The following is an 18408-nucleotide window of genomic DNA, read 5'->3' on the forward strand; positions in this document are numbered from 1 at the left end:
GGGCATTTGAATCTTCTCCCAATGAGGTGAGGGTCAGCTCCTTGGGCTAACAGTATTTGCGCGATATCTGCATGGCCATGATGTGCAGCTACTTGGAGGGCAGTGCCCCCGTCCAGGTGATAAGCATTTGGATCCTTGTCACTGTCGAGTAAGAGTTTTACAACGCTGGGTAACCCGAGTAGAGTTGCATAGAACAATGCTGAGCTGTCGGGATATATTTGAACTTTGGTTTGCCTCCATGATGACCCGTTGCTCTCATACAGGTGAGCCCAATTGCAAAATGCGTCCTCGTTGGCGAGGAATAACGTTCCAAGAAGGGGTAATAGTCTGTCCATCCTTGCTCCTGCTGCGCGGGCATGCTCTGGCCACTGCTTAGCTGCGTATGAAATCAGTGGAAACCGCTCTTTGGGCTCTGAGTCTGGACTGAAATCCTTGTTGAGGTGAAGAATGTACTGGAGGCAAACCGAAGCTATCGCCGCATTGGCTGTTTTCACTTCCATCGAACTTCTGAGGACCGCTTGCGCTTGATCCGAAACAAGGTAGTCTCTGACGGAGAGATGAGATAGCTTGACTATTCGGCCTTGGTCCAATTCCTCGATGGTGATAAAGCTGGAGCATATAATTAGGATGTCTTTGACGTCCAGTAGACGATTCTGCGGCTCGAATGCGGGCCCTCCTTCTTCCAGTCGGACGGCGATGACATCGACTATCTCCTCAATCCGTAAGGGTCTGGTTGCATAGACCAACCACTGGAGGATCCTAGTAGCGTACTCCCTGTGGCGGCCAAGGATATTCAAAAGTATCCTAGAGTACGTCTCTTCCATCGTCCGGGGAAGGATCAAGGGGGCTTGCAAGAGCATTGGGAGATCTAAGCATTCTCGTATAGAGTTGAGCTGACACACGGCCCATCGGAACCTGGACAGGGTCAGCCTTATCTCAGACTTTGGTTATAGAGGCTTTACTCACATTCCATCAGCCTTTTTCATTATTTCTCTTTCAATTTTCCCCCGCATGTTGGGCAGCAGCTTCCACTTATCCAGTCCCTGGTCTACTTGCAGCTTTCGACGAACGAAAGAGCGGATGTCCATATTGACCCTATCCTTATTCAACATGATCCATCCATCGCTCGGAACAATCGTTTCAAGGGCTCCTTCAATCTCCTTTTCCTGCCTGCTGGAGACGCACAAGTGTAGCGCATTCTTGTGCTGTCGTAAAAACAATTGTATCCACTGAATGACAGTCCCCGGCTCTGTGCACTCGTCGAGAGCATCAACAACAATATAAACGTCCTTTTTATTGCTCAGCATCTTGCCGAATGTAAGCAGCAGGTTATGCAAAGAAGGCTGTGTTTGGCCCCCATTACATCCTTCAAAAAGCGCAGGTAGGGCTGTTTTCGCGTCTGAGCTTGCTGCTGCAAGTTGCCATATGAGCGAGCGTAACATGGCACTAGGTGTCTGTTTGCCAGGATCCGTACAATCAAAGTAGAAGTATACTAATGAGGTGGACGCGGAGGCAGTAACTCCGGCGCAGTCCTGGATGATTGAAGAGCTTAATATGGTCTTCCCGCTGCCAGGTATACCGCATAGCCAAATCGGTGTGCCTCTGTCGCGCTTCCACGACTTGTATCCTTCGCTACCTAGTAGCCAGGTACCAGTGCCTGGCTCTAGAGAACTAATTGCAGCGTTGAAGTTCGTTGAAGGGTCTGGTGGGGAGAGCCAACGACGTAATCGTTCTTCGTCAAAAGAGGACTGGACTTCCTGTACGTTTCCAGAAACACTCGCAATAACTGGAAAACAAGGTGTCAGCGCATATTAAGTCAATCTGGGCCATTCTATAGAAGGATTGGCAAAAGGGGTAGCGTAAGTAAGTACCTGTCTTGATTTCGTCCACCCACGTAGGGATCGCCATGACTCTACTTTGTTTCACAACAAGAAGCAGCTCCCTCGCATATGCCGCCGCCGCTAGGGCTGCATATTTATGCCAGTCGTCATTCTTGTGAGAGTCTGAGTAGTCACAGATTCCACGAATCAGCAGGCACGGCACGTTATTCATCAGTCCTGCCGCTTCCATCTCGAAGCAGAGGGCGTTCAGCTCAGAATTTGCGAACGCGTCCCGTACGGTCGCATCCTTGATCACAGAGTTTCCAGACACGATTGTGCCGTAATGAACCACTACAGCCCTACCTTTGCGCTCTTCCCGTCGGACCAATTGATCAGTATCGCAAGCATGGCAATTTTCGCCGCCTTGGTGGAGGTACTCAGCCCGGTACAAGCGATCATGCGTTGGCCGTTGATAATCGGGCATGTCATCCATGCGACGGAGATGCTCGGCGATGGTATCTGGATACCTAGGGTCGTTGCATCGCTTCCGGATCTCGGGTATAGCCCCTAGTAGTTTTTCTGGAGGGGCATTGAGATGACCGGTTCGTTGAAAGACACCATTGGGCAACCTCCTCCCCAAGTCATATTGTACAACGCCACCAGTGGCTCCATTTGGCATACCAACTACGACGTCTCCAAGCCTGATGTCATGTTTTGCGCTCGGTAAGCCTCCGCCAATGCCAACCATCAGTGCGAACCTGAGGCGAGGAAAACTGCGTGCCATATCGCGGACAACACGAGCCGCCGAATTGGTTCCATATCGTCCTGCTGGAAGACATCCGACAACGACGCAGTGGGGTCCAACCCGACCGAAGGTATATGTATTATCGTCGTTTTCGTCAAGCGCTTCTGGATGTTCTAGTTCCTCGTCTAACATTCGACAAGCGCTCTCGTACTCTTCCTGTAGCGCGCAAATCCAGCCGGCTGTGTAACGGTCGACCGACCCGGTATGTTCACGACTCGCTTCATGTCTATGTTGTTCATCGCAATTCTCGTTTGGGATTTCGCCGTGTGTATTCGTTCTTCGCTCGGACATGGTCCTATCCGCAAGTAATCACGGGGTCCGCGGCGCCCTGCTGAGACTCTTGTTCAGCTTCATTAACCCAACGAATGGTGGGAGGTGAGTTTGATGAGCTACGTACTGAGATTGCAAGCGTGTAGATACCATGTCCATGAACTGCGTAGCGAGAACTGGCAGAGAGAAACGAAAAACTTGAGGAAATCTCGTGCAGCTGAAAATAATCGATGAGGCAGGAGCCATGCAGCCTGATGTGACGCCAACCAATCGAAACGGCGAGGCACACTTCGTTTCTTTTGAATCCGAATCTGACCGGAGGCGTAAAGTCGGTGAGCATCAAGACCACTCGGAAGCATTTGTCTTCTCCTTTCTCATCGAGTACAATGGAGGGGTCGAGCAGGCCCAAATTGGGACAGAGCAGACATGCGTCTCGGAAATTACTCGATTGCCCAGTGTCAAGTACTAATCATATTTCTTACACTATAGTTGATCAATCTTCGCACAAACAGCATCAACAACATCCTGCGTCTTTGCCTTTCCTCCCAGATCTGCCGTCAAAATGCCAGCCTCGCAGACGCGCTCAACGCACCCCATAAGCTTTTCTGCAGCCTCTTTCTCACCCAGCCAAGCGAGCATCTCCGCAGCGGACCAGAAGGTGGCCACCGGATTGGCAACCCCTTTGCCAGTAATATCAAACGCACTACCATGAACTGGTTCAAACAGCGAGGGGTTCTTTCTTGTGAGATCGAGGTTCGCGGACGGCGCAACGCCAATCGAACCAGCCAAGCCCGCGGCCAGATCTGACAGAATATCCATGTGCAGGTTTGTCCCGACAATCGTGTCCAGTGAGTCAGGCTCGGTGACCATCCTGATCGTCATCGCGTCAACCAGCATCTTATCCCAGTCGACATCCGGGAAATCCTTGGCTACCTCTGCAGCCACCTCGTCCCAGAGGACCATACCGTGACGCATGGCATTGCTCTTGGTCACCACAGTAAGCTTCTTACGTGGTCGTGAGCGAGCCGTCTCAAAAGCGAACCGCATGATCCGTTCAATGGCGACACGGGTAAAGACAGCGACTTCGGTAGCCGCTTCCCACGGGTGTCCGAGATGGCTCCGTCCACCCTGCCCGCAGTACTCGCCCTCGGAGTTTTCCCGAACAAGCACCCAGTCGATGCCGTTCTTGGCTGTGTTAAGAGGACTCTTAGTCCCGGGGAAAGTTCGCACAGGACGAACGTTGGCGTATAGCTGAAGAGGACTACGGATCTTCAGAAGCAAACCCCAGAGAGAAAGATGGTCAGGGACGTCTAGCAAGGTTAGCTTTATCGCGATACTAAAGGCTCAGCAAAGCATACCGGGATCGCCGACAGCACCAAAAAGACTGGCATCAAACTTGCGGAGGACGTCCAGAGCATCGTCGGACATGAACTGGCCGTGCTCCTTGTAGTAGGCGGTTCCCCACGCAATATGGGTGAATTCGATTTCGAAGCCCAGTTTGGAGGCGAGCTTGTTGACAACCTGGATGGTAGCCGAGACCACTTCTGGGCCGATACCGTCGCCGGGAATTGACGCGATTCTATGCATTTTGTCTGACAAGTACTGAGGTTGAGTAACGACAATAAGCAGAGGACGTCGATGTCCTTTTATGTTCCTAGTTGTAGACCGGGCAGAACCATTGCCGACGGCTGATCCGTTGAGCCGATCAATGATCTCCAACAATAGCGTCAGATTACGCTCGAGGATTTCGTTCCGGACGATTCGAGGAGAGAAGCTATTATCGGGCATGAAAAAGCTCTAGGTCTAGGTCTCTCCCTTGCATTACCTTCGAAACTCAAGGGACAGGGCAACAAGAAGACAGTCACGTGATCTGTCTTTCGACGCGAGATTTGAATCTTCCCCTTCATCAACGCAACCTCAGTCTCTACTCAAAATGCCTGCTCGATCACAATCTCGAATTACGACGGCATGCAACTCTTGCCGCCATCGAAAGCAAAAGGTAAGGGCGTCCTCCTAGCAGAATCCCAGCTAATCCTTCAGTGCAGTGGGAATCGGTAAGCGCAGAACCGGATAGGTAACGGAAGCGAAACTGACAAGGTAAAGTCCACAATGCCTACAATGTCTTGAGCATCGGCGAACTTGTGACTGGCCTGAGCAACTGAAAAGGTATGTTTTGGTTCGCTTGATATCCCCACAAAATATGTTCGACTGATGGCAACGCCCAGAGGTCCCGCAAAAGGCTACTTCGAAGCCCTTGAGCGCCGTCTCCACGAAACCGAGAACCTCCTCCTGGGGCTTCTAGATCAGGTTTCCGACTCCCAGTTGTCAGAGGCAATCCCGGTCCCACATCATGGTTCCCCGGCGCAGCTCCGATCTGGAAAACGGGGCAGCGAACATTGGAAGTTGTTTCCGCTACGATCTGTGCAGGAAATACGGGCCTGGCAGGAAGAGCTCCAGCGAACAGTGCCAGAAGATGCTTCTACTTCTAATTCAACGCCTAGAGCTGATCGAATTGAGGTTTCTACCCCGAAAGTTGGAGAAGCATCCGCCGTTCCGCAAGTACATCCACAGACGCAGCGAGAGAGTCCGGAGCTGCAACCGAGTGTGAGCGCGTGGATTGGAGCGCCTTCCATCAATTTCCAGCAGCAGTTTTTGTGGTAGCCTGTATGAACGGGCTACCCACCGTGCTGTTTGTCCCCCGCATCCGCAGGTGTCAACGGCGTACTCCCCGAGTTGGGTGCTTTTGATCTATCTGTTACTTTACCAACTCCTCTCTCCCCGGCCTCCACAGCCCCGCATTGACGCATACCTAGGGACTCGCTTGGAGTTAGCAAGTTAAGGACCCAAATTGCCCCGCGACAAAGGCATCAGATGTTTTTCTGGATAGGATCAAGCAAGTAGAACAGACATGGCGCTCAAGAAGGTTTGTCTTCGAATTCGTTTGCGAATTCTGTTAACCTCAAGTAGATTATCATCGTCGGTGCTGGTCCCTCGGGACTTCTCCTTGGTCTTTTGCTCTCCAAACAAGGCGTGCAAGTCGAACTTTTGGACGCAGAAACCAAAGTGAGCGACCAACCGCGCGCAGCGCACTATGCTTCCCCAGCTGCATACGAGCTCGACCGGGCAGGTGTCTTAGAGGACGTGAAAACCCGCGGTTTCACATTCAAGACCATGGCCTGGCGCAAACCAGATTCCACGTTTGTCGCCGGCACAACGACCGAACATCTCCCTGCAGACTATCCGCATCGCATGGTGGTGCTGCCACTCGACCTGCTCGGTGAACTCTTGGTGGAGCATCTCCAGCGCCAACCCACAGCGCAACTGAAATGGTCCCATCGCGTCATGAAAGTCGGACAAGAGATGGATCACGCTTGGGTGGATGCCGAAACTCCAAACGGCCAGCAACATTTAACCGCAGACTATATTGTCGGATGCGACGGGGCAAGCAGTACGGTTCGCCGAGAGCTTTTTGGACCTGAATACCCCGGCGAAACACTGAATGCGCAAATTGTCGCTACAAATGTGAGTGCCTTTCCTATAGAACAGTTCGCCCAATACTAATGCAGTATAGGTTTACTACGACTTTACCAAAGACTTTCCCTCAGATTCGAGCTTCATCATCCACCCAGATAATCTATACATGGTCGCGCGCGTCACAAACGACGGCCTCTACCGTGTCACATACAAGGACATTCCGAACCTCACTCGTGAAGAATACATTGCGCGCCAGCCAAAGCGCTACGAAGAAATTCTCCCCTCACATCCAAAACCACACGAGTACAAGATCACCAACATCTCGCCATACAAATTGCAGCAGCGCTGCGCACAGTCCTTCCGCGTCGGGCGCGTCATACTTGCAGCTGATGCAGCGCATCTGTGTAATCCGTTGTATGTCTCCTACTCCAATACCTCTTTCATTATGCACAGACACTAATCCAGGTCAACAGCGGCGGTCTCGGTCTCACCGGCGGAATTGCAGACGTCGGCAGCCTCTACGACGCGCTGATCGGCATCCACAAGGGCCTTGCAGACGAAGGCATCTTAGACAAATACGCAGAGATCCGGAAAAAGATTTGGACCGACATCATCGACCCGATGTCGAGAGAGAACTTTGCGCGGCTGCATCAGAATGCCGAGACAGCAAGAGAGAAAGATCCGTTCTTCCAGCTCTGTGTGAAGGCTGAAACGGATAAGGATCTCAGCAGGGGGATCGCGATGGGGTATGAGAAGTTGAGGGTTGATATGACGCAGTTTTATAAATCGTAAATATTGTTACTACGTGAGAAAGACCATAGTCTGCGTTTCTTGTTTGTTCAATCCCACAATGAATGGCGGCAGCATGAGATCTCGACTAATTGAACAGGGTGATCAGTAATCATTAATCAGAGAGACGTACTCCACCAGCGCCCTTCTGTAAGTTTATGTCACATTATTTCAAGGCTGCCTTTTGTCCAATCCTATTCTGCTAAATTCTGTATCCCAAAAACGCCCTGAAATATCAGCAAATACCTTGACGGACAACAAAGGCCTGGACAGCCCCTAACCCAGCCACTCAGTGATCCAGGAAATCCAAAGACGTACCTAGGTAATGGCTGCCTCACTAGCCAAAAACTGCGGGAAAATACACAAGGATAAAGCCGCCCACAGCTCCCTCAACCAAGAAGAAAATGCCAAACAGGTTTGTAGAACATCCCATTATCACGTGAGGCTTATAAGGAAATACACTGACCAAACCTTACAACCTACAGCGGCGTCGCATCCAGGTCCGCCTGGCACAACGTGCATATCGCACTCGCCAGCAAGACACCGTCAAGGAGCTGAACAGTCGCATCGTCCACCTGGAGACCGTCATGGAGGATATGAGCTCTACCGTGTTGTCGTTCAGCGAACAGCTACTGACCTCTGGGGTCCTGGAGGCGTATCCGCATCTGGCTGTATCTCTACGTGATACGATGAAGACGATTGTTTCTCTGGCGTCTGAAGCAGGTAGTGGCGATGGCAGTGGCAATGGCAGTGGCAGTGTAACACCTGCACCTGCACCTGTACCTGCAGATGAGCCCACGCGGCTTCACCTCTCGTCCGACTCCTCCTCCTCCTCTTCTTTTTCCTCATTTCCTGAAACAGAGACAAGCACGATACCCCACGGCTCACTCGGCCTTACTCTTAGCACCTCCTCGGCTCATACTCTCGGTAATGCTGGATTCACACATATCCCTAACCTTAAGGAGCCAGGCATATCCAGCATCGAGCTCCCCGACTTCATCCAAATGCTCAGCCTGACAGCCCTCAAACAGTCATACATGGCACTACACGATCCATCCATAGGGCCAGACCAACTCCAAAGACCATTCGGGCTTATTCTCAGCATACTAAGTCGAGCGGACCTAGTATCATACGTCAAAGCAGATCTCGATGCGCAAGCGAACCACCGACATCTAGACGGATGGGACAATATTGTGCCCTTTTTCCAGCTGGGCGGTGCAGGAACGCACCATCTGGGTCCCTCCTCGCTGCAGGGCCGGAATGCACATCTTGCGTCCCATCGTCATCGGGATTGTTGCATGGTTACGGATCCTTTGGCGCTGGCTACATTTGATCTGCGGCAGCAGCTGGAGGGCGAGTGGTTTGACCTGCATGATCTGGAGGGATTTCTCGCGGATGCCGATGTGCTTCTGCTTTTGCGTGCTGATGAGCGGCAGCGGCCAAAGGTACGGGCTGTCGATTTGACGAAACCGAGACCGAACTCGAACCTGAGACCCGTTGTCGACGTCGCGGGGTTCATACCAGGTACCTAGATTCCGGGCCCGTCCTGATCTCACATCTAAGAGAGTAACCTGACACTTTTCGCAGAATTGATCCGCAGGGGAGTTTGCTTGGGTCGCTCGCCGGGCTTTCAGCGCGGGGATGTGGAGAGGGCCTTGCAGTTGTCGATCATATCTTGAAACTCATCAACATTTCCGGATAAACTAGTGCTGAATGAGAGTGAGGCAGGCATGTTCATGCAATGTTACCACTAAGATTCAGGTGATTGGGGTACCTAGACTATGGTAACGGAAAGTGGGTATGGTTTCAGAACCCCAATGTGTGAATAATAACTCCCAGCCAGTCCAGCGTCCTCAAACTGCGATGAAAATAGCCAGGATAGTAGTGGAAAGGATTTTGCCAGAGGCTGTCTGTTCGTGAACCGTGGACTGTGGACTGTGGACTGTGGACCAAATGACCAATCTGTTGGGGGAGAGGGAAGGACAGTCAACAGTGGCTCGGCTCGGAGTCGGCAAGATGAGTGATCACGGATGGAATACTAATCATTTATTCATTGCCACCCCACCCGGCCTGGACTCTACATGTATGTAGTTTGAGGAAAGGAACAAGAGCACCACCCGGCCCAATGTCCATCCGACGCTACAATGACCGCATTCTCGTCGGCTGTAGTGACGACGCTCCTTAAATGCCAATTCTCGGCCGTTTACCCACTATACAGTAACCAGCCATCCTCACGCAACAGCAGACTTTCATTGGTGTCCTACCCTCGCTCTCCATGAAAGCAATCGTCACAACCCGCTCTCTCCCCGGGCGTCTGCTAGGCTTCGCGCTCGGCAAGCCCCTCGGAGCAGGCACACAAATCAAAGACGTCCCGCCGCCCACAATCACCGAAAACGAAGTCCTTGTCCGAGTCCTCGCCGTCGCGCTGAACCCAATCGACTGCAAGGGCGCGGACTTCCTGTCTCCCCGCAACTCCATCCTCGGCTGCGACTACGCGGGCGAAGTGATCGAGGTCGGAAGAGATGCGGGACAGCGCTGGAAAGTGGGCGACAAGATCGCGGGCTTCGTCCACGGCGGGCAGTATCCGGATGTTGGGTCGTTCGCGGAGTATCTCAGTGTCGATGCGGGGCTTGCTTGGAAGATTCCTGGCGATATGGATCTTGCTGAAGCTGCTGCGTATGGTATTCCCGCAGTCACCGCCATGCTGGGCCTCTCTTCTCTTGATGTCTCGTGGGAGGATATCGACGCTGGACGGGGGTGGGGGGGTGAAAGTGAACGTCCGGTGGTTCTGATATACTCGGGCGGATCGAATGTCGGGCTGTTTGCGATTCAGATGGCGAAGAGGGCGGGGTATGAGGTTGTTGTGACAGCTTCGCCTCGTTCCTCGGATCTGGCGAGACGGTATGGTGCGGACGCGGTCTTTGACTATAACTCGCCTACAGCCATCGCCGAGATCAAGAAAACTTATCCCAATATCACAAGGGCTTTAGACTGTTTTTCGGAGGGAGGGTCGGCTGCATTCTGTGCGGATGTTCTGAGGGATGGGAAGGTCGTCACGCTGCTTGACCAGGGGAAGCCAAAGAGGGCAGACGTGAGTTACACGTTCCTCATGGTCTACACGGCCTTTGGGCGAAGCTTTCAGATGATGCCGCCGCTTGGTCCGGTGTTCAAGATCCAGCTTTCTGACCGCGATCTTCTCCGCCGCTTTTATGGGGGCTTATCAGCATTGAGCCCGGACGCCTTGAGGCCTCCGCCTATTACTAAATCTAAGGGCGGGTTTGAGGATATACTGGATGGCTTGGAAACGCTTCGAAGGGGAGATGGAAGGGGCACAAAGCTTGTCGTGGAGTTTGACTGAGGAACGTAGTCAGTTAGTTGGCCTTGGTCATTGTAGTCGACTAGATGTGTCTCGGTTGCATTATGATTTTACACTACGTACCCAAGTAACACCTCTTGAATTGGCGATGGATACGTTGTAACTAGACTCGCTGCAGTCCAATACAACAGTCAAATGTTGCAAGATATATCTATGTTTCTAGAGAAGTTCCACCTCAGCAGGAAAAGGTTGCTATCTAGGTTCTATACGAGTTACATGCACATTACCAACTTTATAAAATCCGTGACTCTGTACAAGGAACAGAAATCTCGCTCTGGGAGCGCTTAGAACCCTTCGGTGGACTCCAAACCGCGTAAATTGCGAGGTAGAAGACAGGCCAGACCGATGAGTGATCATCCCGAAGCCGATGACAAATGCCCAACCAACTCCAACGGCTCCGGGGTAATCGAAAGTCTTCCTGTCATGGATCTCTTACCTATCGTATACTGTCTGATTACTGATCTGATCCGATCCGTACTCTTGCAGCAACAAATCATGGACCACGATCACGATTAATCGGATACGAGGATACGAGGATACCTCGGCCTGCCATTACAGCCTGCTCAGATGAATCTCTTCTCTGCTACCATATAAAGGCCAGCCGGTTGCCGGTCAAACTAACCTAACCATCCCATCCAGCTCCGTCTCCGTCTTCGTCTCCATCACATCATGCCTGCTCCCTTGATCTTCATAACCGGCGCCACCGGTTTCATCGGCAGCGCCACGGCCCTCGAAGCCCTCAAGTCCGGCTACCGACTTCGAATCGGCGTCCGCAAGCGATCAGAGAGACTCGAAGCGCTATTGTTCGACTACGCTGAACACCTGGAATTCGTCATCATTCCAGACATTACCGAGCAGTCTGCGTTTGCAGGCAAGCTCGATGGAGTGGACTATGTCATCCATCTGGCATCCCCTCTTGCCAAGGGGACAGACAAAGAAGCCTTCTTTGGTCCGGCTGTGAAGGGCACCTTGGCTGTGCTCAGGGAGGCAGCCAAAGTGCCGAGTGTCAAGAAGGTTGTTGTTACGTCTTCTATTGCTTCGCTAATTCCGCTTGCGGGGATTCCTGATGACGATGTTATTAGAGGTATGTTGATGCTGTCAAGCTTACCGATATAGATGCTAAAATCACCTAGAGGACACCAACTGGGATCTCACCGTCGACGAAAACGCAGATTTCGTTGACCCTGACCATCCCGAGGCAACACCAATGACCCTCTACCGAGCATCCAAGCTCCTCGCCAACAACGCAACATGGGACTTTTATGAGGCAGAGAAACCACATTACGCACTGGTAACCCTCCACCCCGCATTTGTCTACGGGCACAACCTCCTGCAAGCGTCCGCCGAGGAAGTCCAAGGCGGAACGAATGGTCTCCTCTGGGGTAGTATCATGGGCGGCATCCCGCTTGGAGGCATTAACGGTGTGCACATCCAAGACGTCGCCGAGGCCCATGTCAAGGCCCTGGGCTCTGAGATTCAGGGTGGGTCAAAGTACCTGCTCTCTGGGCCGGGAACGTCGTGGAAAGAGGTGGCTGGTATTGCACGAAAGTTCTATCTCAATGCTGGGGTGAAGCTTACCGAAGACACTGAGGGTACTTCTATGCCCACTGATACTACCAAGGCTGAACGTGAACTCGGAATGCGATGGCGGTCCTGGGAGGAGATGGTGCGCGGTGTAATGGATCAGCAGTTGGGCTTTCTTCAGGGTTAAGTTTTCTTAGTTGTGATTTGACTTTATGGTTTGGACATATTTTTGAATGTATATATAACAACATAGAGTTATGTTCTCTGTTATTCAACCTAGCAGCGCATGTTTGTCAATAGCGAATAGGGCTGTTTTGGCAAGGTAGGCACTAGCACCTAATCAATTATTTGCGGAGCGAAGCATAGCAACTAAAGTCAGTCACTGGGTTTTGAATTCTGACTAAGCAGAAATCCAGCGTTTTTGTTTGTCGGTTGCTCTTAACCAATTTTATTTATATCCGCTTAAAGCCGAAGACTCCTCACGTGAGCGGGAGCTAGTCTCATTTAGACTATGTTCCTGCCTGATTCGTGCCTGACTCCCTAGGCGATAATTCTACGCTTGCTTGCAGTTGCCAGTTTCGTTCTTACCACTCCGCAACGCCTTGGTCTACTGATAAGCGGGCCTCCTGGGTATTTTATATATTTGCGCCAAAGCTCTCGAGGGGCCGGAAAACTATCTCCGGCGCATCTTAACCAACCAACTTCAACCTCGCCCAATTTTCTTCTTTCCCTCTTTCTATCCCTCTTACGCCCCACAAATGTAACAAATCCCCATCGAAATGGAAACCCCCGAAATCGGCACCCTAACAGCCCACTCACCCCAAGAAAGCCAATTCGTCGGCTCCTCCAGCGGCGTCTTCTTCATCAACACCGTCCGCCGCGCATTCGGCTCGACATCGCGCGAATTCCCTCAGCCAGAGGATACTCTAGTCGGCAGCGAAGACACACTACACGGTCTACACCGAAGTAATCAACATGGGACATCCGAAGAAACCCCAGTCGCGCAGTGGGAATATGACCCCTCCATCGTGTGCGTCCTGGGCCAAGCTCCGCCGCAATCGCTAGCGAAGGATCTGATGATGGTGTACTTTAGAGTGTGGCATCCGCTGTTTCCGTTCTTGCATGGGCCGACGTTTTTGAGGGCTATGGAGGGGTTGTATGGGTATGGAGATTCAGCACAGACAGGGGCTGAGTTTGAGCCGCAACGAGCGCAAAGCAGGCACAGCAGACACAGCACTTCAACCGCCTGGACGGCGATCTTCCAATGCATCTTTAATCTTGCGAGCCTGATTAGTCCGGAACTGCAACTTCCGCTGGAATGCCGCATTCAGCCGCCTATAAGTGCTAGCATCCATACCCTTCTCACGCCGCTCACAGCAAGGCATGACCTCCTCTCGCTGCAGGCTTTACTCGCTGCGCAGCTGTACCTCGTTGCGACAATGTCTTTACGCACCGCATCGACAGTGGGTGGATGCATGCTGCGCTCGATGCTGCACGCCGGACTACACCGGTGTCCATTCCGGTACAGGGAGCTCTCTGCCTCCGCGTCCTCACAGCACCGGCATCTCCGCAAGCGCATCTTCTGGTCCGCGTATGCTCTCGACCGGTACTTGAGCCAGGCGCTTGGGTTGCCACTTGGAGTGCAGGACTCCGACATTGATGTTTGTCCGCCCGGCGCACCAGAGGTGCATAGGCCATTGATGCATTTACCGACCCCAGCCAATTCAGATGCAAACGCAGCATCAAGGCTCTCAGAAAAAGAGCGCGCGGCCGAGGCCGAGCGCACAAGAAAAGAAACCCCCTTCGCAAGCTACGTCCAATCCGGAAAACTAACCGGCGAAGCGCTCGAACTCTTCCACAAGTCCATCTACGTGCGCTCGATATCCCAGACATCCGTCTTGCTCTTGACAACCTCCGTGCATAAATGGTGGAATGGGCTGGATTTACCTCCCGCACCACAACCACAACCACAACCACAACCACAACCACAACCATCCCCATCCCTCCCCAACTCAAAAGAACCAACCCCATCCGACCTCGAAACCCCCTTCAACTACACCCCCTTCTTCACAATCCTCTACCATCACCTCCTATTACTCCTCCACCGCCCCTCCTTGTCCCTCCGCTCAAACACTCCCGAATTCGCCTCAGCATTGCAATCCTGCATCTCCGCAGCGCGCCACATCCTCTCCGCCCTAAAAAACCAAAAAGCCGCAGGCCAAGCCCTCTTCTGGCCTGGATTCCTAAGCGCAGCGTGGATGGCCGGTCTCGTCCTCGCGTTTGCGTGCCAGCTCAACCAGTACGTGCTGGTCAAGGGGTGCGCCGAGATCCAGGAGTGCTTGGGGATTTTGAAGGATATGGCGGGGCAGTGGGAGCCTGCGCGGCATTGTCATCGGGCGTTGGGGGTGCTTCTGAGGGCTGTGGAGAGGGGGGATGGGCGGGGAGGTGCTGGGAACTTGGCGTTGGCAGTGGGTGCTGGGGGTGATGCGCAGGGGTACCAGCAGATCGGCTCGATGGGTGAGGGGGGGTCGGTGTCGGCGTCAGCATTAGCGATGGAGGAAATGGGGTCAACTGCGAACCCGCGTAAGAGACGGAGGGTGGAGCCGTCTTCTACTGGTGTACAGTCGCAGAAATTTTTGGAAGATGACCGAACGAATACGGACTCGGGTCTTCTTGGAAATGGTTTGGATACTGCGGGTGAAATGGCCGGGCACGATGTTAGCTGGGATCAATCGTTAGGACTGGACATGGATATGGTCGATCTGTTGCAAGAGGGAAATTTCGACAGTCTGATGGATTTGTTCGGGCAGCAATATCCGACTTTCTAGGACAGTGACAATGTATATACCACGATATACCTACGTACGGTCTACGCATAGTACTAGAATCCATGAGGAAGTCTTAAGTCTATATTACACTCGTGCGATCGATATAACGAGCAGGTAAGAAGCTAAAGACATCACAACTTCCCCCCTCTCGCCACGAACAGAAAAAAAGCCATGGAATACCGAACAACTTTTCTCCCGTCCTTCATAAGAACGTCGGGGAACCCAGGGATATCAGGACCAGGAGGGTAAAAAAAAATTGAAGATAAAAAGAAATAGGAGAGTGGAGTCGGATATGAAGGAGGATATGAGGGATGCGGATATAAAGAGATGAATCGTTAATTCAATGGGTCATGTCATCAAAAATAGAACGTGGGACAAAATGCCGACATGGTAGAATATAGACGCGTTTACGCCTTGTTCTCCTCAGCGGGGGCCTCCTGAGCAGCCTCCTTGGGCTTCTCAGCGGCGGGCTCGTCGGACTTGTTCTTCATGTACTCGTCATAAACGCTAAGGGCCTCGTCGACCTTGGCGCGCAGAGCTTCCTCATCCTCGAGACTGTATTCATGTTAGCGTTGTTTCGCAGAAGCGAAGAGTATAGGAAACTTACAGGCCAAGGAGCTCAGTGTTGTCCATCTCCAAAAGCATACCAGTAATCTTACCAGCCAGCTCGGGCTGAGCGGCCTGGATCTTGGGGTACAAAGCCTCACCGAGCATCTGCTTCTGCTGCTGGGGAGGGGCGGCGGAAAGAGCCTGGGCGGTAAGACCACCAGCGGGAGCGGCTTCAGGTCCGGGCTGACCGGGCGCCTGACCACGGCCGCCCTGGCCAGGGCGCATCTGTCCACCAACGGGAGCACCACCACGACCACCACCGAAGCCACCGCGCATAGGACCGCCCATACCGGGAACTTGGCCGCGGCCACGGCCGCCGAACTGACCCTGAACCATGGGGTAGCCCATGCCGTTAGGAATACCAGGACCCTGCATACCCATGGGAAGGCCCTGGAAGTTGGGAGGCATTTGCTGGTTGGGGCCGACACCACGACCACCCTGTTGGCCAGGGAAAGGACCGGGGTACTGACCAGGGCGACCACCGGGCATGCCCATCATCATACCAGGCTGGGGAGGGAACATGCCACCGCGCTGACCACCGGGAATGAAGCCCTGCTGGCCGGGACCGTAGAAGACGGCGGGGGCCATGTAGGCCGCCTGACCCATACCAGCAGCGGCAGCAGCCTGCTGCTGGCGGATGTTGTTGCGGGCCTGTATGCTGGCCTCAAGCTGGCTGCGGCGGACATCCTTGCGCTGAGCAAGGGCGACGTAGAGGGGCTTGCCGTTGACCATGCGCTGGTTCATCTCAGTGACAGCCTTGGAGGCCTCGTCGGGGCTGCTGAAGCAAACGAAACCGAAGCCCTTGCTCTTTCCGAGGAGCTTCTTCTCGGACTTCTGCTCACCCTCCTTCTCCTCAGCGGCGGGCTCCTCGGCGGCCTCACCCTCGGCGGCCTTCTCGTTCTCCTTGTCGGCGGCCTCCTTGACCTCGCCCTCAGGAGAGGTAGGCTCAGCGGGGTTGGTGTCGCGCATAACCTTGGCGGAGGTGATGGTACCGTAAGGGCCGAACAGCTCGCGGAGCTTCTCGTCATCAACGTCATCAGTGAGGTTCTTCACGTAGAGGTTGACACCCTGGTACTTGGAGGCCTTCTCCATGCGGGCAGCCTCGTACTGCTTGCGGAGCTCCTCCTCACGCTCGTGCTTCTTCTGGGCACGGCCAACGTAGAGCTTCTGGCTGCGGACTTCCTTGTCGTTCATCTCCTCGACGGCGGCCTGCGCGCTCTCGTGGGTGGAGAAGTTGACGAAACCGAAACCACGGCTCTTACCCTCAGAGTCACGGCTCAGAGTGGCGGAAGTGATGTCACCGTACTTCTCAAACAGCTTGCGGAACTCATCGTCCTCAACCTCGGGGTCGATGTTCTTGATGTAGATGTTGGTGAAGTTGGCCTTCATCTCCTCGAACTTGCTCTGGCGGTCCTTCTTGGAGATGTGGTGGCCGACGAAGACCTTCTTGTCGTTCAGAAGCATGCCGTTAACGTGCTTGATGGCGTTGTTGGCAGCCTCGGCAGTCTCGTAGTGGACGAAACCGTAGCCCTTGGAGCTACCGAACTCATCCTGAGCGACCTTGCAGCTGAGGATGTTACCGAAGGCGGCAAAGGTGTCGTGCAGAGCCTTGTTGTCGATGGCGTTGTCCAGGTTCTTGATGAAAACGTTGCCCTGGCCAGTCTTGCGCAGAGCAGGGTCACGCTGAGACCACATGATACGGCAAGGCTTACCCTTGATCAGGGTGTAGTTGAGCTCATCAAGAGCGCGTTCACCGTGAGCGGTATCGTTGTAGTTGACGTAGGCGTAGCCGAGGGAGCGACGGGTGACGGCATCACGGCAGACACGGATGGAAGCGACCTGACCGATGGAGGAGAACAGCTCGTAGAGCATAGCCTCCGTCACAGAGGGGTCGAGCTCACCCACATAGAGAGAAGCCGAGTGAGGCTGGGAGGTGGCAGCGGGGGCCTCGACAGGGGTGACCTCGGGGGCAGCGGCGTTGTCGGGAGTGCCATTGGTGTTCTCGACGGGAGCGGGGGTGGTAGAAGCTTCGGCAGACATTTTGAGAGGTTACTGTGCGAGACGAAGAGTGTTAGCAAAGGTCTCTTAGATATAGTCTGCTGCAGGATGTTGTTCCAGGGACAGCCGGGGCACAAAAATAGCAAGCAGTCTCAGTCTGGTGATACCAAAGCTATGATGTCAAAGACCAAGCTGAAATAGCGACAGGAGTCGAGATAAAGGAAATCATTCCGAAGAACATATACTGAGCGCATGTAGCATGCGCAGATCAGATTTTCTCCGGAATCCCACAATGAGAGGAGGGGAAAGTAAAGGCGGTCGCGAACAGACAAGGCAAGCACAAGCAACCCAACACAGTCAGAACAGCAGGACGGAAGACGTACGGACTCGGTGAAGCTCGAGAGACGAGATAGAAGGATAGAGAAGAGTCGAATTAAAGAATTGACGATGCAAGACGCGATCACGAGGAATGAAGTAGAGGCGGCAGAGACGGGATTTCTACCACACAGACGCACACACAGCACAGTCGGGAGATATAGATTCTGATAAGAGAATCCGAAGAGGAGGTTTGGATATTTAACTTTTTTTTTCGTTTTCCGGGTTTTTTTTGAAGTTTTTTTTCCGATAGAAGTCGAAAAAAAGGGAGGATGGTAGGAGAAGAATGAAAGGGAAGAGAGTCTTTGAGGAGGGGAGGAGGAGGAGGGAAGATCAAAGAGAGGCAGACGACAAAAAAAACTCAAGACTGAAGGCGGTCCGCCCGATCGGGGAGAGTTTTTTCATTTTTTTCTGCTTTTCGCTGCTGTTCTCTGGCTCTCCAGTGGCACTAGTCTACTCTCGGCTAATCTGCGGCCGCTCTAAGGGCTACCTAGGTACAGTGGTACTTGGACGTGGCTTCCTTATCGACAGATGACTCTT

At 53.1% G+C, this 18408-nt stretch overlaps 8 protein-coding genes across 8 annotated transcripts; 6 read left to right on the forward strand and 2 right to left on the reverse strand.

Moving 5' to 3' along the window:
• Positions 1-3378: 3378 nt before the first annotated feature.
• On the reverse strand, positions 3379-4532 carry BDW74DRAFT_184708 (isocitrate/isopropylmalate dehydrogenase family protein; the record flags this gene model as incomplete). Its single annotated transcript, XM_073730878.1, has 2 exons — positions 4254-4532; positions 3379-4205 (listed from the first exon to the last, which is right to left on the reverse strand). The coding sequence occupies exons 1-2, from the start codon at positions 4480-4482 to the stop codon at positions 3379-3381; spliced, it is 1056 nt and encodes a 351-aa protein (XP_073590046.1). The 5' UTR covers positions 4483-4532.
• A 331-nt stretch (positions 4533-4863) lies between these two features.
• On the forward strand, positions 4864-5556 carry BDW74DRAFT_172788 (uncharacterized protein; the record flags this gene model as incomplete). Its single annotated transcript, XM_073727646.1, has 3 exons — positions 4864-4949; positions 4999-5061; positions 5121-5556. The coding sequence occupies 3 exons, from the start codon at positions 4864-4866 to the stop codon at positions 5554-5556; spliced, it is 585 nt and encodes a 194-aa protein (XP_073590047.1).
• Positions 5557-5680: 124 nt separating this feature from the next.
• On the forward strand, positions 5681-7245 carry BDW74DRAFT_7563 (uncharacterized protein). The gene is made up of 4 exons (XM_073733635.1): positions 5681-5818; positions 5863-6417; positions 6467-6783; positions 6843-7245. The coding sequence occupies exons 1-4, from the start codon at positions 5804-5806 to the stop codon at positions 7159-7161; spliced, it is 1206 nt and encodes a 401-aa protein (XP_073590048.1). The 5' UTR covers positions 5681-5803; the 3' UTR covers positions 7162-7245.
• Positions 7246-7638: 393 nt separating this feature from the next.
• BDW74DRAFT_7566 (uncharacterized protein) lies at positions 7639-9135 on the forward strand. Its single transcript, XM_073733636.1, has 2 exons — positions 7639-8682; positions 8746-9135. The coding sequence occupies exons 1-2, from the start codon at positions 7746-7748 to the stop codon at positions 8835-8837; spliced, it is 1029 nt and encodes a 342-aa protein (XP_073590049.1). The 5' UTR covers positions 7639-7745; the 3' UTR covers positions 8838-9135.
• On the forward strand, positions 9136-10546 carry BDW74DRAFT_7567 (zinc-binding alcohol dehydrogenase family protein). The gene has a single exon (XM_073733637.1). The coding sequence runs from the start codon at positions 9434-9436 to the stop codon at positions 10514-10516; it is 1083 nt and encodes a 360-aa protein (XP_073590050.1). The 5' UTR covers positions 9136-9433; the 3' UTR covers positions 10517-10546.
• Positions 10547-11203: 657 nt separating this feature from the next.
• On the forward strand, positions 11204-12245 carry BDW74DRAFT_164861 (uncharacterized protein; the record flags this gene model as incomplete). Its single annotated transcript, XM_073726325.1, has 2 exons — positions 11204-11618; positions 11668-12245. The coding sequence occupies 2 exons, from the start codon at positions 11204-11206 to the stop codon at positions 12243-12245; spliced, it is 993 nt and encodes a 330-aa protein (XP_073590051.1).
• Positions 12246-12609: 364 nt separating this feature from the next.
• Positions 12610-14942, forward strand: BDW74DRAFT_184714 (transcription factor domain-containing protein). The gene has a single exon (XM_073730879.1). The coding sequence runs from the start codon at positions 12838-12840 to the stop codon at positions 14884-14886; it is 2049 nt and encodes a 682-aa protein (XP_073590052.1). The 5' UTR covers positions 12610-12837; the 3' UTR covers positions 14887-14942.
• Positions 14943-14949: 7 nt separating this feature from the next.
• On the reverse strand, positions 14950-18228 carry pab1 (polyadenylate-binding protein). The gene is made up of 3 exons (XM_073722777.1): positions 17877-18228; positions 15494-17547; positions 14950-15441 (listed from the first exon to the last, which is right to left on the reverse strand). Exons 2-3 carry the CDS (start codon positions 17533-17535, stop codon positions 15294-15296), a joined length of 2190 nt encoding a protein of 729 aa, XP_073590053.1. The 5' UTR covers positions 17536-17547; positions 17877-18228; the 3' UTR covers positions 14950-15293.
• Between the last annotated feature and the right edge of the window lie 180 nt (positions 18229-18408).

The sequence above is a fragment of the Aspergillus multicolor genome, assembly GCF_047715735.1.
Source record: "Aspergillus multicolor strain CBS 133.54 unplaced genomic scaffold BDW74scaffold_1, whole genome shotgun sequence".
Classification (NCBI taxonomy): domain Eukaryota; kingdom Fungi; phylum Ascomycota; class Eurotiomycetes; order Eurotiales; family Aspergillaceae; genus Aspergillus; species Aspergillus multicolor.

Excerpts from the sequence above, each read along its gene's own strand:
- BDW74DRAFT_184714 (XM_073730879.1), top strand. The coding sequence starts at position 12,838 with ATGGAAACCCCCGAAATCGGCACCCTAACAGCCCACTCACCCCAAGAA.
- pab1 (XM_073722777.1), bottom strand. The coding sequence starts at position 17,535 with ATGTCTGCCGAAGCTTCTACCACCCCCGCTCCCGTCGAGAACACCAAT. Across the intron at positions 15,442-15,493 it reads AACACTGAGCTCCTTGGCCT|TCTCGAGGATGAGGAAGCTC; the intron begins GTAAGTTTCCTA and ends ACATGAATACAG.
- BDW74DRAFT_7563 (XM_073733635.1), top strand. Across the intron at positions 6,418-6,466 it reads CGCAAATTGTCGCTACAAAT|GTTTACTACGACTTTACCAA; the intron begins GTGAGTGCCTTT and ends AATGCAGTATAG. Across the intron at positions 6,784-6,842 it reads GCGCATCTGTGTAATCCGTT|CGGCGGTCTCGGTCTCACCG; the intron begins GTATGTCTCCTA and ends CCAGGTCAACAG.
- BDW74DRAFT_7567 (XM_073733637.1), top strand. The coding sequence starts at position 9,434 with ATGAAAGCAATCGTCACAACCCGCTCTCTCCCCGGGCGTCTGCTAGGC.
- BDW74DRAFT_7566 (XM_073733636.1), top strand. The coding sequence starts at position 7,746 with ATGGAGGATATGAGCTCTACCGTGTTGTCGTTCAGCGAACAGCTACTG. Across the intron at positions 8,683-8,745 it reads CGTCGCGGGGTTCATACCAG|AATTGATCCGCAGGGGAGTT; the intron begins GTACCTAGATTC and ends CACTTTTCGCAG.